This window comes from Carica papaya, chromosome 3 (assembly GCF_054855325.1).
Source record: "Carica papaya isolate Zhongbai chromosome 3, ASM5485532v1, whole genome shotgun sequence".
NCBI classification, from domain to species: Eukaryota; Viridiplantae; Streptophyta; class Magnoliopsida; order Brassicales; family Caricaceae; genus Carica; species Carica papaya.
This window is the reverse complement of record NC_142311.1, coordinates 16,640,514-16,651,143: the sequence shown is the minus strand read 5'-3', so window position 1 is coordinate 16,651,143 and position 10,630 is coordinate 16,640,514. Positions and strand designations below refer to the sequence as shown.

Below are 10,630 nucleotides of genomic sequence, written 5' to 3'. Positions count from 1 at the left end.
TTTGAAATTAATAAAAAAAATATAATTGCACACATGAAATTCCAATGATAATTAATTTTTTAAACAAAATTAATTAATAAATTAATTCATAATAAATAATTATTTTAAATACATTTTAATTTTTTATTTTTTGAAATAATTTTAAATTTAATATAATAATATATAATTACAATTATTTATTTTTAATATATAAATAATTTTATTTTTATTAAAATTAAATTAATATAATAATATATAATAATTATTTATTTTATTAAATATAAAAATTTAATTTAATTATATATAATAATTATTTATTTAAATATAAATTTAATTATATTTTTATATAATTTATTTATTTTATTACATATTTTTTTATATATTATTTATTATTATATATAATAAAAAATAAATAAATTAATAATTTAATTGAAAATATAATTATACATCTGATTATCTAAATAAAACAATTATTATTAATATACATTAATTTAAATATAAAAAAAATTTATTATTTTTATTTTATATTATTATAACCTGATCACCTATACTTAAGGTTTAGAAATCATTTCCCAGAAGGTGAGAGTATCTGGTTTGTGCAAAACATGGCAACCACCGGCTTCTCGCTAAGCTTTTCTAACCACCCTACCACCCTCCATCTTCCCCGTCCCAAAGCAGAATCCACTTTCTTATTTTCACAGAGGGCGCCCTCCGACAATCATCTTCCTCACACCCTGCTTCGCTTCTCTGCCTCAGCGATTCTCTTCCTTGGCCTAACTCTTCGCGTCTCCTCTCCAGCTTCTGCTCACCTCCCCCCTCCTCCCGTTGCCGCCTCTCTTTCTCTAGTGGAGCAGCCAGGGACTCACGGTATCTTCATATTTGTTTCTATGTTGATTGCTAGGGAATGTAGCTAATCGTGGTGTTTTTTAAAAGTATTTATACATTTGTTCAAATTTCTTGTTTCAATTTCCTTTTACAAAAAAGGAACAACCTGAATTTCCCTTGTTTTCATGCAACATTTAATGTTTTGTGGAGACAGATGATCTCGGTGGTAGACAAAATGAAGAAATTGAAGAGTTTGGGGATGACAAGTTGAAAGCGGCATTTGAAAGTTATAAGTCTAAACAGTATGCTTTATCTGTGCCTTTAAGAGTTGTTGCTCTGCGTGGTTCAGTACCTCCTTCATGGGTTAAGGTCCGGCTACTCTCTACTCCTTTTCCTCATTGGGAGCGAATAAATAAAATGCCGTTCATTTCTTTTCTTTCTTCTAAAATTTACTATGGTGTTTATAAGGACAAGTAATCAGAATTTTTGTGATTGTCAGATGTTTTGGAATTTCTTGTTCGTTACACTATTTAGATTTATTTCTCAAATGCAGGATTTCATCAGAACACAAGGAAAGAGAGTAAAGTTCCACTCTAGGTTCCGTGGAAGTCTCCAAGAAATCTTTTCTGATCTATCAATATCCTTGAGAAAGGCAAATATCGGGCCTTCATCTGCTATGGCTGCTGATATTGTTACAATCGGTGATTCCTGGCTTCATTTTGCAATTAAGAAGGGAGTTATTGAGCCTATACATGGGGTGGAAGACCAGGACTGGTATAAGGACCTAAGTGAAAAATGGAAGGTAACACAATACTTCATTTTGCTGTCTGTAAACTGTACTTGGTGCTGTATAAGGAGGCTATTAATCAATTCAATCCGGACTTCATAGTTCATGCATTTTTGTAAATAGGGTACTATCAATTCCTTGACAGTGGTCTATTTTTCTGATTTCATGGAAGCTTCATGCTTTGTGTTGATGATATTTTTTTTCTATAGAAGGCTAAAACTTTAAAAAATAACATTGAATTGTATTAATTTTTATCTAAAACTGTTACTAATAAGTTCTTTTATAAGGTGTGTGATAAGAATCTGGCTAGGAATAGGAAATTCGATGTAACTAAGAATTTAATTAGGAATAGGAAATACTAAGAAAACTAGAAAACTAAAATAGATCTTAAACTTGAACTAGAAAAGACCAAACATAATAAAATAATAACAGTTAGAATTGAAATAGGAATAACACTTAGAATTAAACTTGGAAAAGTGTGCTACATCACTGTGGGAATGCATTGCATTGTCAAATCTTCTGTGTCGACTGGTCAGTATAGTCAAGGGGATTGGTGAAGGAAAGATCATGGCACCAAATATTTGGAAGTAGGATCTCAACCTTGGGGACAAGATTGATGTTCAGGGAGAGGGTATTGTTAGGAAACCACTTAAGAGTAAAAAGGGAAAATACTGTATGGGGGCAAAAGGGTATGTTTTTCAGTGTAACCACTACAATAGTGTTAGGGTTTTAATGGAAAAGTGGCGTGATCGGGACCCTTAACCAAGCTAGTTGCAATAGCCCGACCTAGTTACCGGCCGGGCTGTTGCAACCTTCAGGCATGCCTGAAGGTTATGCACTTTCCCTTCTCGCCAATTATAGCCTATAAATAGACATTTTTCCATGAATGAAAGCATCAAAATATAATCAATTTAACTCAAGAAATCTCTCTTCTCTCTTTATGTTTTCTCTCCTTTTTCTCTCACGTTCGAAGCCATGAGCAAGGCTTCTAACAGTTATACTATGAGTGTTGAGCTGGAATAACATAATGATCAATATGGCATAACGGAGCGAAAAAGTTTGGGGGAGACAAAAAAGAAATAGATTCTGAACAAACAAGCATAGTCAGAGAAACATACATGAAAAATTAATAGTCTGATTCTGAGAAAGTCTAATTAAAGCTTCATGCAAGAAGGAGGGCATATTTTTTATCTCCTTTTTTTTTTTAATTCAGAAACAGATGAAAGATGTGGAACTTGTCATTGGGACATATATATATATATATATATTTATATACATCTTTCAGTCTCACTGTAGATGCCACATTTAATTGGTTGTATGTTTTATAATATCCACTTACTGTCTTTAAGAAAGTCTCAGACATATCTATGCAGGAATAGATCTGGGGAAATGGACCATGAAGGTAAAATGTGGGCCGTACCATATCGATGGGGCAGTATGGTGATTGCGTACAAGAAAAGTCAATTTCGAAAGCATAAATTAGCTCCAATAGAGGTAAATTTTGGTTAAAATTTTATGTCTAAGAATATGAAAGCTTAGATGATACTTGTACGTCTTATAATGGCTATTCTGGAATGTTGTTGCTACCTTAAGAGTTCTCGTTTATCTAATATGAAGTCAATCTTGCTTTTTCTATGACCTTTTTATGACGTCTTTACTGTGTGCTTTTACTTCAACCTCGACAGACTTTCCAGTGCATTTTGGACTTTTATGTCTAGCATAATAATAGCATTATGTTAAATTCAGGTGCAGACTGCAATGGGTTTGATTGTTGTTAGTTCATCCTGGATCTACTAGATGATTTCCAGGATTTAACTTGTAACAGAAGCTGATATGTGCAAAGGATGATGTAAATTATGTGATGTAGGATAAAACGAACTTAAATAGAATACTTCGAGAAAATTTATTAAAAAGCAAAATAGAGATATCAAAATCTTAATAATCAAATCAATAACGTACTGTTTGTATAGTGATCATAAATCTGAGTAACAACTAAGCTAAAATACCTCATTCATACCCAGTATAGTTAAAATAAAAAAAATATTAAATCTTTGCTAGGATATAAGCCAAGTAGGAAAATCAACTAATTAATTGAAGGACCTATAATAGGAAATAACTAAATAAAATCATTACTAAAGAAAACAATGAACTCATGTCAACGATAGGCTTATAGTTACTAGTTTCTTTTTTTTTTTTGCATAGGAAAAGAAGTATAACAAAAGATAGTAGGAAAGATACACAAAAGGAGAACAAGACATCCACCATGAAAGGAGATACAACAAAAAGCAAAAAGAAGGGTTATCTCTGATTTAGTGAAAACTCGACCTCGAGATTTGAAATGTCGAAGCAGCAAGAACATGGAAATTGAGACTTGTCTAAAGCCTATAGAACTTGAGATGATCATGCGAAGACAAGAATGCTTCCATACTCATGGATTCCAAAAGAGCAGTGAACTATATTGATAGCAAGCTCTTGTTATCATCATGACAAAATGTATGGTAGAATCACCAAGCTCTTGTTATCTATATTGATAGCAAAAAATATTTTGGTGTAGTTTCTTCAAGAAAGGATAGTTTGCTCTTCATGGAGGTTCAAATCAACTAGAATATCTATGTGACCAGCATGCACAATTAGATAGAGAGGAATAAGAGATCAAAGGTCGCTGAGGAGGAGGATGATGGATTTTTGTTGATGACGAGGGTCTAGATGCAGGCAGAGGAGGAGCTTTAAGCTGAGGTGCCCTTGGCTATTGATGCCGAGGTGGTGGAGGAAGGTTCCTTAGCCATGATGATAGTGAGGGACGACAACATGAAAGAGGAGTGACACGAGGATGAAATATGTAGGTATATAGGGCAGGGAAGAAGCTGCTTGCAATTGGCAATCTTTGAGGGAGAAGGGGGGAGTCAATATATGAGGAGGAAACATCAAAATGGTTCATAAACAACATAAAGAAGGTAAGCAGACTGCGTGGAGTTAGCTTTAAAGGCCTGTAAGAGCAAGTGATGGACTTGTTCAGAGAAATTGAGAAGAGAAGAATTGAGAAGTCAAATTCAAAACAAAGACTAGCCTGAAGAAGAGACAAGGGATGGATAGGGAGAGAGAACTGAAGAGGCTTCAATCTTTAATTAATTATGAGAATAATAAAGGGGAGCAGGTTTGGAAGGGAGATGAGTCAGGAATAGTCTTATGATAGATTGCATTATCTTTTGGAATGTGAGGAGTCTAAATGATCATAAGATGAGGTCTATCATTAAAGGTTTTATGTCTAGATGGAAACTGGCCTTGATCTGTTTACAAGAGGCTAAGATGGACGCTTTCTTGGATAATATGGCTTATAGCTTATGGAAAATCATGGAGGTGGATGAAGAGAGTTGCTTGTGATAGGGGCAGTTGGTGGTGTCGTCGTGCTTTGGAATGTGAACAGGTTGCAGTGTAAGGATGTTCTCATGGGTGAGTGCTCACTCTCTTGTTTGTTTGGATGCAAGGGGAACAGGTGGAGTTGGATGTTTATGGGAGTTTATGGTAAATGAGAGCGAAGGGAGATAGGAACACAAAGTTCTTTTATTGTATGACCAATCACTATAGTATGGTTAATTATCTGGAGGAACTGTGTATCAATGGAAAAGAGTGAAAGGAAATGATACCCTAAGAAAAGAGGTAAAAGGTCACTTCAAAGACTTATACAAGGAGAGTTCCAATTGGAGACCCACTCTAGACGGGCTTGAGTTCAACATGTTGGAGGATCAGGATCGGGCATTACTAGAAAGGGAGTTCTCGAAGGAGGAAATTTTGAAAGGTCTCATGCACTTTAAGGGAGCTAAGTGTCACAACTTTGATCCATGACTCAGATCTAGAAGAGAGAGAAAACCGGGAAAGAGTCGGCAGGATTGAGAGAGATAAATACCTAGTGATTACAATACCTTTTGATGCGTTATTCATGGAACCTTGTCTATCTATAGGTTATAATGGCGCGTGTTTCATCTTGGCGCCCTAGGGGCTTGGAAGGGCCTTGAAAGGCCGGTCAGACAATTGGGTAAGTGTCTCCATTGTTCCTGTTTTCTATTTTCGTTCAACTACCCTAACCCTAACCCTAATTGTATGATGTTATTATGGAAAACCCAAACAACCCTTAAACAATTTGTGTCTTCTATCCTTGCATATTTGTTTCTCCTTACTTTATCCTTTAGTGGTTTCTTAGAACAAGGCTCCGGACTCCGATGTTTCCGACATGAGTTTCTTGCAGAAATTTGAGGTATGGTTAAGGGAAACATAATTGCTATGTTCAAAGAATTCCATGAAACAGGCTCTTATGTCAAAAAGTTTGAATTCTACTTTCCTAGTCCTTATTCCAAAGGTTGAGGGGATTATCAATATTAGAGACTTTAGGTCAATTAGTCTCATTGGTGGTGCTTATAAGCTACTTGCAAATGTCTTAGCAAAAAAAATGGCTATGGTGGCAGAAAAGGTGATTGCTACAAGTCAGTATGCCTTTGTTAGGAACAACAGATTACAGATGTAGTTTTAATTGCAAATGAGGTGGTGGATGACTTGGTTTATGGATGGGAGTTCTGTGTAAACTTGGTATGGAAAAGACATATGATCACGTGAATGGAACCTTTTGAGATACATGTAGTTTAAGATGGGCTTTGGGGTGCAAGTGGATTATGTCTTGCATTACCTTATGCTCATTTGCTGTTTTGATGAATGAGGGTCGATCCTCTTACTTCAAAGTTTATGGAGGCCTAAGACAAGGAAACTCATTATCTCCTTTTCTTTTTATCATAGTTATGAAGCTTTGGATAAAGATGATTTTGAGGGCAAGAATTTGGGAATGTTTAGAGAGTTGATTGTGGGGGACAGAGAGGGAGCCAAAGAAGTGACATTCTTTTTTTGCAGATGACACACTGTTATTTTGTGAACTGTATGTCAGGGCTATTCTCAACATTATGTGTATCCTGTTAAGTTTCAAACAATTTTGGGTCTCAATACCAATCTTGCCAAGTCTAAATTAGTGAGTTTGGGAGAAACTAGAGAGAGCTCACTGTTGGTAAGCATCCTAGGCTGTAGATTTGTCAAGCTTCTTATTAAGTTTCTGGGAATGATTTAGGGAAAAAAGTATTAGGGTATCTCTATATGAGACCGTATTGTGATGAGGTTTGAATCCATTTATTTGGGTGGAAGAAGAATCACTTATCGAAGGGGGGTAGACTAATTCTTATTAAAAGTACCATGACAAATATCCTTATTTATTATGTCTGTTGGAGTCCATCCAATCAAGATCGTTATAGGGTGATTCCAACAAGTAGAGGAAATATCATTTAGTGGCTTGGGATGATATAAAAAAATTGTCACTTTAGCGGGGGCGGGGGGGAGAGGGCTTGGACCTGAGATCCTTGGTTGTTGTAAGATTTAGGGAAAGGAATTCTGAATATTTACATACATTTCATTACATAGAGTTAGGGATATATATACATAGAAGACAGATCTATATATGAAAACATAAATCACCCTATTAATACTAACAAATCAACTAATAATTACATAAAAATATTCCGTAATATATTTTGTGATATTCTAACGCTCCCCCTCAAGCTAAAGCATATATATTAATCATGTACAGTTTGTTACAAAAATATTCAATTTGGGTTCTATTCAAAGACTTTGTGAATGTATCATTTAATTGTTTCTCTGTTTTCACATAACCGGTAGAAATCAAGTTCTCCTTAATATTCTCACAAATGAAGTGACAATCACCCTCAATGTGTTTAGTTCTTTCATGGTACACCGGATTTGAGATAATATGAAGAGCAGCTTGAATATCACATTAGAGTTTTGCAGGTAATGTGGGATTTAAACCCACTTTCACTAAGATGTGTTGTATCCATAAGACTTCACATGTGAACTGCGCCATACTTTTGTATTTGGACTCTACATTGGATTGGGACATAACGGTCTGTTTCTTACTTCTCCATGATATTAGGTTCCCACCAACGAAAATACAATAACCTGTAGTGGAGCTTCTATCAATTTTAGATCCAGCTCAATCAGTATCTACAAAGCATTCAATGTGAATATGCCTATGATTGCTAAACAGTATACCAAGTCCTGTAGTACCTTTTTGGTAGCACAAAATATGTTCCAAAACCTCCCAATGTTTGACTGTAGGTGCATAAATAAATTGATTAACAACACTGATAGGATATGCAATATCTGAATGAGTCACTGTGAGATAATTCAGTTTCCCAACTAATCATCTGTACCTTTCCAAATCATCAAGGGGGTCACCATCATCTTTAATAAGGTGTATATTTGGTACTATTGGAGTGTTACACGGTTTAGCTCCCAACTTTCCAGTTTCTGCAAGTAGATCAAGTACATATTTCCTTTGAGATAAGAAAATTCATTTCTTGTTTCTTGTTACTTCTACTCTGAAGAAATATCTTAATTGATCTAACTTTTTGGTGTAAAACTTGATATGTAATAATGATTTGAGAGAGGATATTCATGTACAGTCCTCACCTGTGATAACAATATCATCAACATAAATAATAAGGAATATAAGACCAGCTGTTGACTGTTTATAAAAGACTGAGTGATCACATTTGTTCTTCTTTAACCCGAATTCCAGAACTACTTCACTAAATTTTCCAAACAATGCATGAAGACTCTGTTTCAGCGCATACAAAGATTTTTTCAAATGACAGACTTTTCCATACTCTCTCTGAGCAACAAAGTTAGGTGGTTGCTCCATATAGTTCATAAACCACAATGCTGACATCGTTGGGTAGGTCGGGCAGACTAACCCATAGATGGAGGCAAGGTAGGGGGAATGACAACTCTAGTTTGTTTATCGGGATGATTACTTACTGGGTCGGACAATTTCCTTCTCAGCTGTTGGAGTTGTTGTTGTTGGGTACGGACTCGGACAATGCATTGGTGCCTGGCCGATATGAGGTCTTCGGCCAACTGAGCATATTCTAGCACCTTCGCATACAAGTTGTGTCTCAGCATCGCAACTCGATCATAGATGTTGACACAAAGGCTTTTTAGAAACTTCCTACCTTTACGACTCTCAGGGGTGACCATTAGAGGGACGAATCTAGACAGTTGGACAAACCGTGCTACATGCTGGGCAACCGTCAGATTTCCTTAGTGAAGATCCTAAAATTCCCCCTCCTTTTTTGGATATAGGCAGGGAAAAAGTTGTTAAACAATGCATCCATGAATATCTCCCAGGAGGTGGGGGTAGATAGGACTTGTTTCTTAAGTAACTACCAGTGTTCTGCTTTACCGTTTAACATAAAGGCTACTAAGGGAACCTTCTGTTCCTCAGTCAGATTTAGGACAGAGAAACGTTTCTCTATCTGTAGGATTCAGGTTTCGGCTACTAAGAGGTCAGGACTATTTTCAAAATATGGCGGGTTAAGCTTCTTAAACTCCGCTATGTTATGAGAAATGGATCTCTCGGCAGTTCGGTATTCTAGGGTAAGAGGTGGACAAGGCTTGGCTTGATTTTGTCCTACGGTTGCAGTCAATCCTTGGATAGTTCGGAAGAGTTCGGCAAATTCAGGCCTAGTTAGATGATCCTGGGCTTCGGGTCGCTCGATACGCTTTACAGATGGTCTTTCTCGCGTCAGTCCTACAAAAGAAAGGAAGACACGAGTTGGTGATCTAATTTTGAAAAAGATGACTTATTCTTCCTAGGTATTCTAAGGGTTTTTCTACCTACGGCCTCAGTTGTAAGGGATTTGATCTGCGTAATCTGTTCTGATACCATCTGTGACATTTCAAATGTTAATTAAGGCATATGGGTGTCAGATACAGAAATAAATTACGAGTGCATGATAAAATTTTATGCAGTGGAGCAAATTAATACAAATTTCTTACAAATATATGAGTTCCAATTACACATATATATAACTGAGGGTAGAAGTGACTGCAAACTATAACGTTAAAATAAAAGATGGTCATTTATGTCATTATACTATTGGACTCATCAGAGTGCGGGGACTATCATGCACTCAAGTTTTGTGGATCCACGAGATCCTCATAAATTTCAATGGGTAGGTTAGTTAACGGTTCCTTATTCTCTTCCTTATTTGGGGGGAGACATGGAAATAGTGAGTTCCATATGCTCAGTAAGAAAAATAGTATTTAAATAATATCGTAAGATTTTAAATGTGAATTATTTTAACATAAACACTTACCATTTGGTTACATCCTAGACCTATCTTACCTTATGAAAACAATTTATTTATTAAAGAAAACATCACGTTAATATAATTAAGATAAACACACAACATACAAGATAATAGAGAAAATGGGAAGGAAGGACCCCTATTTATAGAAAATGAGAGCCGTTGGATTTGCGCTAAGTGGCAAAATCCGGCGAAGAGATAGAGAAAAAGATGCTCGACACGAAAATGGACCGATGACAACGGGAGCGGGGGCACATAGCTTGAGGCAGCAGTGGCCTCACCTGCTCGGCGCGTTGGAGGGCTAGCCTGCAAGCGCATGGGATATCTTGTTGCGCACGTAGGGCCTAGGTGCGCTGGGCGCCGCGCGCAGGCCTATTGCACGCGGACCCGAAGCACACAGGGGCCTATCCGTGTGCGAAGTGATGCGCGGACGGCCTGTTGGCGCTCGTCTTGTCTTGCGCAGGATTGACCCCACGCCCCGCGTGCGGATGGGACATGCGCACTGTGCGAACGTCCTACGCCTGCTACGCCCACATGCGTTCGCATAGAGCATGGGCGCTCGTGCAGTCAACCCTTTCTCGCGGGATTTTTTGCCATGTTTTTCTATTTTTTTTTAAATTATTTTATTCAAAATTAAAGGATTAAATAATTAAATTAAAATAAAATGAGATAAATAGGATTAAAATAGAATAAAATCCACATAATTTATAAATTACGATAATAATTTGCGGAGTAAATTAAATGAGTTCAATGTGGCCTAAAGGCCTGAATAAATAGGATTTTGTAAATACAAATTGAGCACAATGGTGAGCGAGGTGTTACATAACAGGTGCTATCAAAT

The 10,630-nt window shown here is 36.4% G+C and overlaps 1 protein-coding gene across 4 annotated transcripts in view; it reads left to right on the top strand.

Moving 5' to 3' along the window:
• Nucleotides 1–531: 531 nt before the first annotated feature.
• The window catches only part of LOC110808660 (putrescine-binding periplasmic protein-like protein), a 34,904-nt gene continuing 24,805 nt past the window's right edge, over nt 532–10,630 (top strand). For all 4 annotated transcript variants that reach the window (XM_088216149.1, XM_088216147.1, XM_088216148.1 and 1 more), the window contains exons 1-4: nt 532–846; nt 1,019–1,173; nt 1,358–1,606; nt 2,951–3,085. In XM_088216149.1, coding sequence (XP_088072275.1) covers nt 585–846; nt 1,019–1,173; nt 1,358–1,606; nt 2,951–3,085 — 801 coding nt within the window. In that variant the 5' untranslated portion in view covers nt 532–584. The remainder of the gene's footprint in view (nt 847–1,018; nt 1,174–1,357; nt 1,607–2,950; nt 3,086–10,630) is intronic.